Source organism: Vipera ursinii (genome assembly GCF_947247035.1).
Source record: "Vipera ursinii genome assembly, chromosome: 2".
NCBI classification, from domain to species: domain Eukaryota; kingdom Metazoa; phylum Chordata; class Lepidosauria; order Squamata; family Viperidae; genus Vipera; species Vipera ursinii.
The window spans coordinates 169,631,634-169,645,295 of NC_139513.1; the positions used below are offsets into that span (position 1 = coordinate 169,631,634).

General features: G+C 41.6%; 1 protein-coding gene across 7 annotated transcripts in view; it reads left to right on the plus strand.

Annotated features, from left to right (window-relative positions):
• GRIPAP1 (GRIP1 associated protein 1) overlaps nt 1–13,662 on the plus strand; it is a 78,804-nt gene that overhangs the window by 24,711 nt on the left and 40,431 nt on the right. For 6 of the 7 annotated variants that reach the window (XR_014491766.1, XM_083356721.1, XM_083356723.1 and 3 more), the window contains exon 13: nt 11,553–11,645. The exons of the other annotated variant lie outside the window; for it this stretch is intronic. Coding sequence is in view for 5 of the 6 variants with exons in the window: in XM_083356721.1 (XP_083212847.1) it covers nt 11,553–11,645 (93 nt within the window). In the remaining variant the exon portion in view is untranslated. The remainder of the gene's footprint in view (nt 1–11,552; nt 11,646–13,662) is intronic. 7 annotated transcript variants of the gene reach the window in all.

Consider the following 13,662-nt stretch of genomic DNA (forward strand, 5'->3'; position numbering starts at 1 on the left):
GCTGCGCTTCTCTTCTCGGCTCCGAAAATAAGGATTTCTACTCTCTCTCTCTCTCTCTCTCTCCCCTCCCCACCCCGCATTCTCCTGCCTCTTCGATTGCGACAATAAAAGGGCGAAGGGTGCGCTGGTTTCTTCCTCCCCCCCTCCCCTCCCCTCCCCGATTGTCAGGTGAGGCAGCTGGAGGTCTGGCCGGGAGATTGTGGCCGTTTTGAAACGCCGCGGCTTGAAACGCCCGATCAGCTGATTTTCGGGGCGGAAAGAGCCACGGCTTGAATCTGCTTGTATTTGTTTGAACTTAACCAGAAACGGCTTGTAATGGCTGGAGGAACTGCGGAGGGAGTGAATGCTCCAGCCTGGAATATTTGGAAAGGCTGGGGGAACCGGATGAACTGCAGCTTAAGCGACTGTTGCCGGAGGAGCCATGGCTTGAAACGCCCCAGTTTTGGGGCAGCGTTTGCTTGTTCCGGGTAGAAAAAAAGCTGTCGACCCCGGCATCTTTTGCGGGGATTTCCCATTTCCCGTTGCGAAACCAGCCGAGCCCAAGTCCACCCTTTTTTTTTTTTCCACGGCACGCTCGGTGCCTTTCCCACGATCGTGTCTCCTTCAGATCTTACGCAAGCTCCCTCGATTTCCTGGTGTGTGTGTGTGTGTGTGTGTGTGTGTGTGTTTCTTTCTTATTCCTCCCTTCTCTGGTGGTTGGAAAGGCGTGTGAAGTGCTTCGACAACAACTCTGCTGGCTCTCTCGGTGGGAACCTCCCATCCTCTATATACCCCCATTTCGGCTGCTTCGCAAACTGCTTCCTCCACCCCACCCCACCCCACCTCACCCCTCCCCGCAAAAGATGCCGGGTCGACAGCGTTTTTTCTACCCGGAACAAGCAAACACGCAGACAACCCTGCACTATTCAGCTCAGTGAAGTCACGCTTGGTTAAAAAACAGATTTAATAATAATAATAATAAGAAGAAGAAGTTGGGCTGATCAGATGTTTCAATAATGACTGAAGGAGAGCTGCTTGTACCTTGGTCTTTGTGCTGGTGTCTTGACATGCCAGTGTTTTTATTTATTCCATTTATTCCATTTGATCAGCCCAAAGTAAAAAAAAACAAAACCCAAAGACAAGGTCTAGTTTCACGGCGATGAGCGACCGGAGTGCCAATCAATTAGTTAACAGACTTCATCAGTTCCAAAATCAAGATCACACCGGCAAGCTTTGTCAGTTGTCACTCGCGGCAGTACAAATACACTAGTACGGAAAGCTGCCGTTCACTTTCGGGTGGAGGAAAAAAACACACAACAACACCGCATGCTTTCCGCCCCGAAAATCAGCTGATCGGGCATTTCAAGCCGTTTCAAGCGTGACTTCACTGAGCTGAATAGTGCAGGGTTGCCTGCGTGTTTGCTTGTTCCGGGTAGAAAAAACGCTGTCGACCCCGGCATCTTTTGCGGGGAGGGGTGAGGTGGGGTGGGGTGGGGTGGAGGAAGCAGTTTGCGAAGCAGCCGAAATGGGGGTGTCAAGCCCTACGGGGACCAGGGGAGCACTTCCAACAATGCCCGCGCAGCACCGAAGGCCCATTGGCACCCGCACCCCCCAACTGTTCGGCGGGCGAACGCCAGACCCGCTGCCGCACTTACAGCTGATCGGCGGCCGGAGGAGATTGCGAGCGGCTGCGGAGGTTCCGCGGCCGCATCAACAGCTGATCGGCGGCCGGAGGAGATTGTGGACGGGTGCAGAGGGTCCGCTTCAGCACAGACAGCTGATCGGCGGCTGAAGGAGACTGCGAGCGGCTGCGGAGGTTCCATGCCGGCACAAACAGCTAAGGGGCAGCCGGGGACATCTACCGGTGGTCACGCAGCGCGATCAACTGAGGGGCAGCTAGAAACAGCCGCCGACGGTCGCACGGGCCTCACGGGACTTTTCGGGTCCGATGGCGGCTTGGAGAGTGTGGGTGGCTGCTTCGCAGACCTTGCATAACCGCCAGGTCAGCTGTTGATGCGGCCGCGGAACCTCCGCAGCCGCTCGCAATCTCCTCCGGCCGCCGATCAGCTGTAAGTGCGGCAGCGGGTCTGGCGTTCGCCCGCCGAACAGTTGGGGGGTGCGGGCGCCAATGGGCCTTCGGTGCTGCGCGGGCATTGTTGGAAGTGCTCCCCTGGTCCCCGTAGGGCTTGACACCCCCATTTCGGCTGCTTCGCAAACTGCTTCCTCCACCCCACCCCACCCCACCTCACCCCTCCCCGCAAAAGATGCCGGGTCGACAGCGTTTTTTCTACCCGGAACAAGCAAACACTGCCCCAAAACTGGGGCGTTTCAAGCCATGGCTCCTCCGGCAACAGTCGCTTAAGCTGCAGTTCATCCGGTTCCCCCAGCCTTTCCAAATATTCCAGGCTGGAGCATTCACTCCCTCCGCAGTTCCTCCAGCCATTACGAGCCGTTTCTGGTTAAGTTCAAACAAATACAAGCAGATTCAAGCCGTGGCTCTTTCCGCCCCGAAAATCAGCTGATCGGGCGTTTCAAGCCGCGGCGTTTCAAAACGGCCCCAATCTCCCAGCAAGACCTCCTCTGCAGTTCCTCCAGCCATTACAAAGCAACTCTGGTCAAATTCAGGCCGTTTTGGTCTAATTCAGGCAGATGCAAACAGATTCAAGCCGCGGCTCTTCCACCCGAAAATCAGCTGATCGGGCGTTTCAAGCCGCGGCGTTTCAAAATGGCTACAATCTCCCGGCCAGACCTCCAGCTGCCTCACCTGACAATCGGGGAGGGGAGGGGAGGGGGGGAGGAAGGAGGAAGAAACCAGCGCAACCTTCGCCCTTTTATTGTCGCAATCGAAGAGGCAGGAGAATGCGGGGTGGGGAGGGGAGAGAGAGAGAGAGAGAGTAGAAATCCCTATTTTTGGAGCCGAGAAGAGAAGCGCGGCTACAGCAGTCGCTAGAGTTCCCCCCAAGGGGGCGGAGAAAGAAGAACTCTCGGAGCGTTTCTTTCGTAAATACGTGCGCAGGCACACACTCGCCCAGCCGCACGCTTCGCCCAGCTTCTCGCGGGGAGTTTGCAAGCCCTTCGTTTCTCTTCAGGGCCGTCAGAAGGGCGAGCAAGTCTCTGCCCTGCCCTGCCCTGCCGTGGGGGTGGGGAGCCAAGCGCGCTTGACGTTCCTGGAAACGAGAAGGGCCTGCGGAGACTGACACCAACCCGAGTGCCCAAGCGGGTCTTCTCAGCGTCAGGCAAAGTAGCTCACATGCAAAACAAGCCCGGCAGAGGAGCCGGAGCAGCTCCGCTGCTGGGGGCGTGTCTCGGCCGGGCCTTGCAGGATCTGGGCTGGGCGCCTCTGCTCGCCGCTCCGGCTCCTCTGCCGGGCTTGTTTCGCGTGCGAGCTACTTTGCCGGCCGCTGCTGAGGGAAGATCTCTGGAGAGGAGCATAAGGTGAGCTGCTGCATTTCCCAGCCTCGACTTATACTCGAGTCACCAACTTTTCCCATTTTTGGGGGGTAAAATTAGGGGTCTCGGCTTATATTCGAGTCGGCTTATACTCAAGTATATACGGTATACACATAAGATACACTTAAGATACATATCAGTTATATATAATAATACAATACTTAGAGCAATCAACCAATCTATAAATTCTAATAGAGACCCTCCTTTTGTTCCTGCCAAAAATAAAACTTATTCCAAATTTTGTAGTAACCTGATTGATCTTTATTTTTAATTTCCAAAGTTAATTTATCCATTTCTGCGCATTCCCAAATTTTTCTTATTACCTCGTTTTCTACTGGAATTTCACTCCTTTTCCAATTCTGGGCGAATGACATTCTTGCTGCTGTAATAATATGAATCATCAGATACAACTCTTCTTTGGGGTATTTCTCTTTTGTTATGCCCAATAGGAAAAATTCTGGACTAAACTCAACTTCTTGTCTTAGTATTTCTTTTAGCCAGGTCCAAATCATTTGCCAAAATCTTTGTGACTTGCTACAGGACCACCACGTATGAAAATATGTACCTAATTCTTCGGAGCATTTCCAACATTTGGGAAATACTGTCTTATACATTTTGGCTAAACGTGCTGGGGGAAGATGCCATCGGTAGAACATTTTGAATAGGTTTTCTTTGTAAGATGAAGCCAGTGTTATTCTTTTATTTCTGTCCCAGAGCGTTTGCCATGTATCAAGGTCAATGCCATGACCCAAATTTTTAGCCCAAGTCAACATAGGGTCCTTCACTTGTTCCTCAAACAACTTATATCCCAGGAGCAAATTATATAATTTCTTTATCTGTTTATTATCTGGGCCCAATAGTATTTTATCCAAGGCTGTTTCCTGGGTGTTTATCCCCCATTCTTTTTTATCTTTCCCAAATCTTGATTGAATCTGTAAATAGGCCCACCAATCTAGTTTTATTCCTTGTAAATCTAATTCATTTCTAGACTTCAATTCCCCCTCATCATTCATGATGTCCTTATATGAAATTATGTTGTCCAAGTTGAATAGATTTGGATAGACAATCGCTTCGAGGTTGGATAGCCAGACTGGTACTTTAGTATAGTTGTGATTTCTAATTTTGTTCCAAATGTTAAATAATGCTTGCCTAAACCGATGTTTTTGAAAATGTGAAAATAATCCTTGTTTCTCAGTCCATAAAAAGGTGTGCCAACCAAATTGTAAATCATGACCTTCTAAAGTCAGTAATCTTATATTTTTCAGAATTATCCATTCTCTAATCCAATTTAACGCCGCGGCATGGTAATATAACTCCCAGACTGGCAATCCAAATCCCCCGTTTTCCTTTGTATCCTGCAAGTATTTCATTTTAATTCTTGGTTTTTTCCCTTGCCAAATAAAATTTAATGACTGTTCAGATTTCGGAAAAATTTTGAGTCAAGTTGTATTGGGATATTTTGGAACAAGAACAAGATTTTGGGCAGGACATTCATCTTGATAACCGCAATTCTCCCCAATAATGAAAGGTTCAAGTTTCCCCATCTTTCCAAATCTCCTTTTATTTGTTTCACTGTTTTTTCATAGTTATCTTCTTTAAGTGAAGTGCATCTGGCCGTAATATTGATTCCTAAGTATTTTATTTTTTTGACTATTTCTATGTCCATAATTCCAGCCAATTTTTATTTTTGTTTGTTAGTCATATTTTTAACAATCATCTTAGTCTTATGTCTATTTATTCTCAATCCAGTGACCTCACCATATTTAATTAATTCTTCCAGTAATTTTGGTCCCGTGTGATATGGGTTCTCCATGATAAAGACCAGATCATCCGCAAATGCTTGAAGTTTGAAAGTTTCCTTTTTAATATCTAATCCTTTTATCTGTGGTTCATTTCTAATTATTCTTGTTAGGACTTCTAGTGTCAATATGAACAGCAGTGGAGATAAGGGGCAACCTTGCCGTGTTCCCTTTTGTATTTGAAATTTCCTAGATGTTTCCCCATTAATAATTACTTTTGCTTCCTGGTTGGTATAGATTGCCCTAATTATGTTTATAAATTTTTCACCCATAGCCATAAAATTAAGTTGTTGATATAAAAAATGACCATTTTACATTATCAAAAGCCTTCTGGGCATCTAGAAATAGTAATGCCATCTGTTGTCCGCTGTGTGATTCGTAATATTCTAACGTATCCAGTATTACTCTAATATTATGTTTAGTTTGCCTCTTAGCAAGGAAACCATTCTGGTCTACATGTATAAAGTCATTCAGGAATCTTTTAAGTCGTTCAGCTATGATTGTTGTAAATATCTTATAATCTGAATTGAGTAACGAAATAGGTCTGTAATTTTGAATTAATGTATGGTCAGTATTATCTTTCGGGATGAGGACTATATTTGCCTCAGACCATGATTTAGGCGTTCTTGCATCTTCTAATACCACATTGAACACCTCCAGTAAGGGTTGTGCCAAAATATTTTGTTGTTCCTTATAAATTTCTATCGGGAGACTGTCAGGACCCGATGCTTTATTATTTTTTTGTTCATTAATGGCCATTATCACCTCAGACAACCTAATTTCTTCGTTCGACATATTTCTGATTTCCTCTGTAACCTTAGGTAATTTGGCTTTTTGGAAACAATCCTCCACTTTCTCCACGTTTACCTGACTATCATCTTTGTATAATTGCTCGTAAAATTCCTGGGCTATAGTTTTTTTCTCCTCTTCCTGATAATGTATTCTCCCTTTATCATCACGTAGTTTACTAATCCAACTTTTCTCCTTTTGTTTTTTCAATTTATATGCAAGCCATCAGCCCGGTTTGTTTGCATTTTCAAAAAAGTTCTGTTTTACTCCTCTCATCTGTTGTGCTAGTTTCTCTTTATCTAGAATATTAAGTTTATGTTTAATTAAATCCATTGATTGTCTGACATTCTTTTGATTGTCTGACATTCTAACCTCTTTTTCTAATCACTTTTGGAAATTCCTCGTTAACTATTTTTAAGCTATTAGAAACCTTTGGAATAACAAGTTTGAAAACGCCAGATGAGTCTGTCCCTTTTATCCTGAACTAAATATATTTTAATCATAACCTTAAGAATTAAAAAAATCTTTGCTGGTATATTCCTACCTTTCTTTTCCCTTGCACCCTATTCTAGTCTCTTGCAAGTTTAGATTGTATTAGATTTTACTATTCTAGTAAACATTCTTAATAAAAATTATATCTGTGTGTGTATGTAGGAAGGGGATGACCTCCAGCCCACCTACCCCTAATGTACCACCAAAATGCAGTGTGCCCCTGGATTGTGGGGTCAAAGGTTGGCTCCTGATTTCAAGTATAATCCAAGTTCTATTTGAAAGCCATATTCTTTGGTTCCCTTTTAAAGATTCAAATGTTGCTTGAGTCTATGCTGTTTCTCTGTGCTGTTATGGCACAGTTACCCATAACTTCATCCTCACAATGAGTTGCTATGGGAAACCTTGTAAGATGTTGCCAGTGATGCTTTTTTGAGGCCTTATAGCTTCTTAGCTGTGTGCTTTGGTAGGCAGATGGGATTTCCTAGATTGGCTGTGGCTTCTTCCAATTTGGTATTGGATCATAGTTTATTGTAAAATTTACTTTACAACTTTGGTTATTCTTTCCCTAAGCCATTTCCTCTTAGACACAGTTTTGTGTTGTATGCCATTGTGATGGAAGTGCTGTTCTACTTCAAGTGAAGTAAGCAGTAGTCCATTTTAAACTATTATTTCTTCAGGTAAGCTCTTTTCTGGAAAAAAACATAGCAGCCATGAATTGGATATTTCATCTGTCGTTATTCTTCAGAAAATAATTCTTCAAACTATAGCACCATTATTTTTTCCAGTTTGATTATTTAAGGTTCCGTTAATTCTAAAGCAAAATTATCTCATTGGTCTCTTTGGGAATCCCTATTGGAGATAATAATAGTAACAACAACAACAACATTGGGATTTTACTGTCGTTTTTAATATATTTATTATTTTAGCTTGGGCATTGTGTTTAATTCTTTTTTAACTTTTGTATCTTTGTATTTTTATATGTTTCCCCTGTTCACCGCCCTGAGTCCTTCGGGAGAAGGGCGGTATATAAATAATAATAATAATAATAATAATAATAATAATAATAATAATAATAATAATAATAATAATAATAATAATTTAGAAGGAATGGTTGTCTCTCAATTCCAGATTGGTTCCTCAGTGTGCTTCTTGAGTGTGGAGAACACTAGCAATTTTATCTGGAATGTGTTTTCAACATGATGCCCATGAGACGTTTGTAGGTTTAGCTGGTATTGTTTACATCTTCTTCAATATTGTAAATGGATAATTTACTTGCCACTTATAGATCTATATACTACTAAAACTCTCATTCCAATAACCTTCAGCTGGGCAAAACAATGCATCATAGAGTAACAATTGTTAACCCAAAATACCTCAAATGGGCTAACTTACAAAATGCATCCAAAATCTGAGACCATGACTCCCATAAATTTGAAATTTGGCAACTTTTATTAAACATTAATACAAAATGTCATAAAACACTTTTTGTGCTGATGTTTAACTATGCTATACAGTTTAACATGGGCCATTTTCAAGAGCAATAAATCTCTGAATGTATCTCAACTTTTCCAGTGAAGACTGGATATTAGCAGTTCTGTCGCTATTGGAGGCATTGAGGAAACTGGTAAGGATGGGTGACAGGCTATCTAGTATGATCATAAAAGTTCTAGTATTTGAACACTGCATTACCATCTTTGGGTCAAAAGTATATCATTGGCCTTCAAAGCTGCTGTCCATTCTGAAAATGCAGTCACTCTTTGAGTGTTGAAGTTATTTGTGCAATTATATTTCCATCCATATTTTCATATTGTTTGTCAAAATGGCAAATAGAGAGTGAGATAGGCTCTCTGCTATAATATTGTAATTCCCTGGAAGATATTCAGATTGGAATATAAAGTCGATTATGTGCGAATCTATTGTGCCATGCTCACATGAGGTTAAATCCCTCCTTACCATTTATTCTTTATTGATAACTTATAAATATTTTGTAAGTTATAAATAAAGCTATAAACGAGAATTTCTGTTTTACTTAATTCAGGATCATAATCATATACAATTACAAAGAGTTTTATTCTTTCCGAATCATCCTCCCCACTTCTTTCTTTTTCGCCTTTGTTCTTCATATTTGGCTCTACTTCTAGTATTTTGTCACAGGGCAGAACTTCTAATTCAAAAACATATTCATAACTGTGGGATACAGCTCTGCCCAAGATGGATTGTCAATCCAAATTCAGCGGGTTCACATTAGTTTAATTTTCCAAATATACATAGAAATGAAAACAGCATTATTTTATGAAAAAAATGGGACCATCATTAGATAAAGAACTTCATTGTTTCCAGAAATACATGTTCTGTACCAGCCTACTACCGGCCCTGCAGAAAAGGCAGGGACAACCCCTTTACAAACGGCAAGAGGCTGGAACTAAGCCTGCCAAATTTATTAACATAAAACAGAGCAAAACAAGACACGAACCGTGAAACGAGCTATTCAAACGGTTGCCTTCAGCAAACCAGCCCTCCCACGCATTCCCCTTTTAAACAGTTCAGGGCGTGGCTTCTCTCTGCCTCCTTCCGAGGTGCCCCATTGCCTTCCTCTATTTACTCTTGATTGACTGCCTCCTGCGTCGGGCGTCCTTGAAGAGAGCCAGCTGTGGGTCATCTTCATCCACGCTGTCAGGCTCACACAGCTGGGTCTGCGTCGTAACCAGATGGGAGGGGCCTGGCTGAGGGCTCTCATCAGCAAGCTCTCCAACACCCTCAGCAAGCTCTCCAACACCCCCCTCCTCCTCCTCTGAATCGTCCGACCCAACTGCCGAACCCACAGGCTGACCCTGAGTCACAACAATACCACAGATCTTTAATAAACAGATCAGAAAAGGTAATCAGGGTGGTATAATTAAAAAATAGAGCTATAACGTCTCATACCACACAGGTTGCGCTTCCTACAACCACTCCTGTGCTCGTCCTTATCACCACCTGTATCAGGATCAGAGATTATGGTTGTATCCTTGTTTTTATTGTATGCTATCTCGTAATGACTTATTCAAAAAAAGTGAGGGAGAAATATATTCAATGAGTCTGTTCATTAGGCTACCTAATTACTTATTACGTTTTTGTAGAAAAAGAGGCTGTTTCTTAAGTTTTTAGTTTTTTGGCTTTTTGCTATTGCGTATTGATTTCTAAAATCTCTAAAGGATTTCTTTTCCTAAAAGTTGAGTTTCACATCCTGTCTGTTTTAACTTACATTTAGGGTGCATTCTAAACTTTATTCTTTAGTCAGAGATGACATTTGGAAAAGACTATGCAACACTTTAGCAGATCACAGTTTGATTCTTTTGGCGTATGGCCTTTGGCCGTAGGTATCGTCATGGGAGTCAATGATGTTGGGCCTTCTTTAATCAGTAGAAATCTCCAACTCTGGGAATTTTCAGCATGTGCTTCTTGAATACTTTTCCAATTCATATTTCACAATTTTACTCTTTTTAATAAATAAAAGCTGTATTTATTGTATACCATTGCTTATACAGGCAGGACCATCCTGGTTGTGAAACTCAAAGCATTTGTTAAATCGTATTATGAGCATCTTTGTCTAGAAGTGTGATTGATTGAATTAATACTTTTGTGGGATAGATTTTGATTCATACCAATCTAACTAACTTAATAAGATAAGCCAAATAGGTTTGACTGGCTACCTATCAGATTAGCATCTGGAAGTGCCCCCGTTTCCCTAGCCTAGTAGTACAGCAAGTGTTGTGTTTAAACAGAGTTTGGGGGACTAGGGACAAAACTTAGGGTAATGATCTAAAATGGGCAGGCTCATATGACACATATGGATGTGACTAGTTTCCACACTCCACTCCACTCTGGTTCTTGATTTGGATTTGGGGATTTCCTTCAAGTCTGTTAAAAACTCTGTCAGCATATTTAGCTTCTTTGATTATGGTTTGCCTAGTTTTTAATGGTGGAACACACTGGTTCTTAGCAAGTGTGGTTGGAAAAAGATGTCGGTGTGTGGAATACTTGGGAGAATAAAAATGTGCAGAAAATATATAGAAAAAGGTCGTGCCGGAGGAATGTAATATGTACTTAAAATGAGGTTGTGTGTTAAAATGTAACTGACAGAGCTCCTAACATTAACTGACAGAGCTCCTAACATTATACTTTGTTCTTGGCTTGAGCACAACTACACACTCTTGACTACCCTTTATACTTTGTAGGTCTGAGTAAGCCTGACTAAGAGCCCCTTATTTAATGGTACAAATACTTTAATATTCAGGGCCACTGCAATTTAACATCATTTTGGAAATTACAGACAATGAGGATCGATTTGTGGGTGAAAGGGCCTAACCCAGGCCCATCAGTTTATCTGAATATTTTCTGGAAATCTTTTTCCTTCAAATGTAGTAATTTACAGCTGAAATGATTGCACACATTGCTTCACTCATAGTACACAGTACATCAGTTGTTGGCAGAATTATTTATTTGAAGGCGGGGAGTTTCTACCCAGGAGATAGAGACCATAGTATTAGGAACTTAACGCTGAAATTATCTCTTCCTTTCTGTTTAATTGTTCCATTTCTTTTCTTAGATTCCCATCCTCCCAGGGGCCTTTCCCTCCTCTTAATTTGCTTTCCTTTTTTTTAACCTTCTTTTCTCAAACAGGTTTGGCGATTATGTTGAGTCTGTAATAACTGTGCCTTGTCCGTGTAACTGAAATGTGCTTCATTTCGTTAATTGTTTTATTTTCATAGCAATTGATGTGCCTTTTTTTAAAAAAAATGGTTTCTAAGCTTGCTTTCTCTAAAAACAAAATAAAAACCAATCACAACCCTTGCCTGAGACTGCTAGTTCCATGTTTTGCTCTATTTTTAATCCTTATTTTCTCCTTCCCCCCACCCCTCCGCTTTTGCTCTCCCCTTCCCCCCACCTTTGCCCTTCCTTCCTTCCTTCCTTCCTTCCTTCCTTCCTTCCTTCCTTCCTTCCTTCCTTCCTTCCTTCCTTCCTTCCTTTCCGTTGCCCATTCTGTCCTTTATGGGCCCTCAGGTTGCGTGCCAAAGTGCGGAGAGCCAGGAACAGGTTGAGACCATTCTGTCTGAAAATGATGCTCTGAGAACCAACCTTGCAGCATTAGAACAGGTACCAGGTTGTGTCTTGTGACCCAAGTGGTTGGAAGGCATAGAAGGTGGTGTTCAGGGTGATGGAATTAAAGGGTGTAACTATGCATTTTAAGAAGGAGGGTATGTGTATTATATTTACAGCATAAGTGAGGCTAAATGACCAGCAACAATGGTTACGTGTGTGTGAAGAATTCCTGTTTATTGCATTTACATTCCTCCCTTCATCCAGTATACTGTGTATGGGAGATGTGCGTGCATTTTCAACCTTTCCTATTGAGTTAGACAGGGTAAGAATCGACAGGTTTCAAATCGTCTTCTAATATTCATGGATAACTGGGAGTTTGAATGTTAATATCTCCAAGCCTGGTCCTGTATTTTAACTGCTATACCACACTGACTCTAGTTCAAGGAACTTACTCACCTCACTTCATCAGTGCACAACAACAGAACACTTCTCTTGAGCAAGGACGAGTAGCTGTTTAAGCCCAGGGACATGCATCTTTTTTGAGTGGCTAAGAGTTGCAATGAAAGCGGCAGTAACACTAGACAGGACTGTGTCGTAGATAGATTTGGGACCCAGATTTCTTCTTTCTAGGCTATGGAAGAGTTGAGTTTTGTTTTTTTGTAAATTAAGTTAAGCCTATATGAAGCCTACAATTTTTGCTTGTTTCCTGGCTTTAAACAACAGGAATTCCACATGCTCTTGGCTTGTCTAAAAAACAAGAAGCATCTAAGTTCTTGAGGAGAATGCTCTGTTACAGTCAGTTGTGTTGTCCTGCTGTGAAATGTTCTGTGTCATCTTGGAAGAAAGTGATTGAAATTGCATCTGTGTGTGTGTGTGTGTGTCTGTGTCTGTGTCTGTGTGTGTCTGTGTGTCCTTGGGGAGTAGGAGCTATGGTGATGAGGACGATGAAAATATCACAGACGTTAGATTTGTCATTCATGACAGGATAAAATTCCTTTTTCCCGGTTTAAGACATGGACAGGAGATTGTGCCAACAGTTACATCTGCTGTGTGAAAATGTGCCATTATTGGCATATTACCTTAGACCTGACACTTCTTCCAACACTTTGATATAGATAAGCATTCCCAAACTCTAAGACATGCTAGTTGGAAATTATGGGAGTTGTACGGTAGATTGGAGAAAGCTGGTTGAAGAGGATGTGGAGAAAAGGTTGTTAGAATATTGTATGATGTCATTGCATGAATGAAAGCAATCTCTATTTAAGCACCTTTTGGATAATAATTACATTTTAAAGAAAAACAGGCATAAAACCCCTTGGAATCTATGATATTGCAAGAGCTACACTATATTTCATGCTTAAAGTGCTACATACTTCTTTATGAATTATTTCCTTTCGGTAGACCAAAAGCTCAGAGCAATTTCTGATTAGCCAAGTTTTAGTTTTTAAAGGCAAGTTATAAATGATAATTATAAAATCTATAATTTACCTTTTTAAAATGAAACCTGGTTAATCCGAAATCACTCTGTATTTCTGAATATTTTGATAATCCTATGTGAAACTGATAAAAATGTGCTGGTGCTAAGAATTCTTATTCGACTACAAATTAGCATAATTTATATCAAATCCCATAGTTCCACATTCTGGAATGTAGACTAAGTAAAAGAAAAAGAAAAAAAATGAAAAAAGGCTAATTTGCACCTCAAAAATATTTATAAATTCATCCGCATTAAAAAACACTTTTTTGTGGGTTTTCATAGAGATTAAACCAATGAGGCTTGATACAGAGATGACAATCCTGTCCAAGATTAAGAGACTAGGAGTCAATGGCCAAACCTTTCAGTTCTCCCAATTTCCCATATCCTTTGATTTTTCTGCTGTTCAGTAATGTGTGTGCACCTCTTATAATTAATCATAATAATCCCTGTTGTCACTGGAATTTGAAGCTGGTTTGTAAACTTTAATTAAGCATGAAATCAGATGATTCTCTGCAATGGGTAACATCAGAAGCATCATTCATTTTTACCCACAGAGTGAATTAAAAAATGTTCTTGTGAAACCAAAAGAATTAA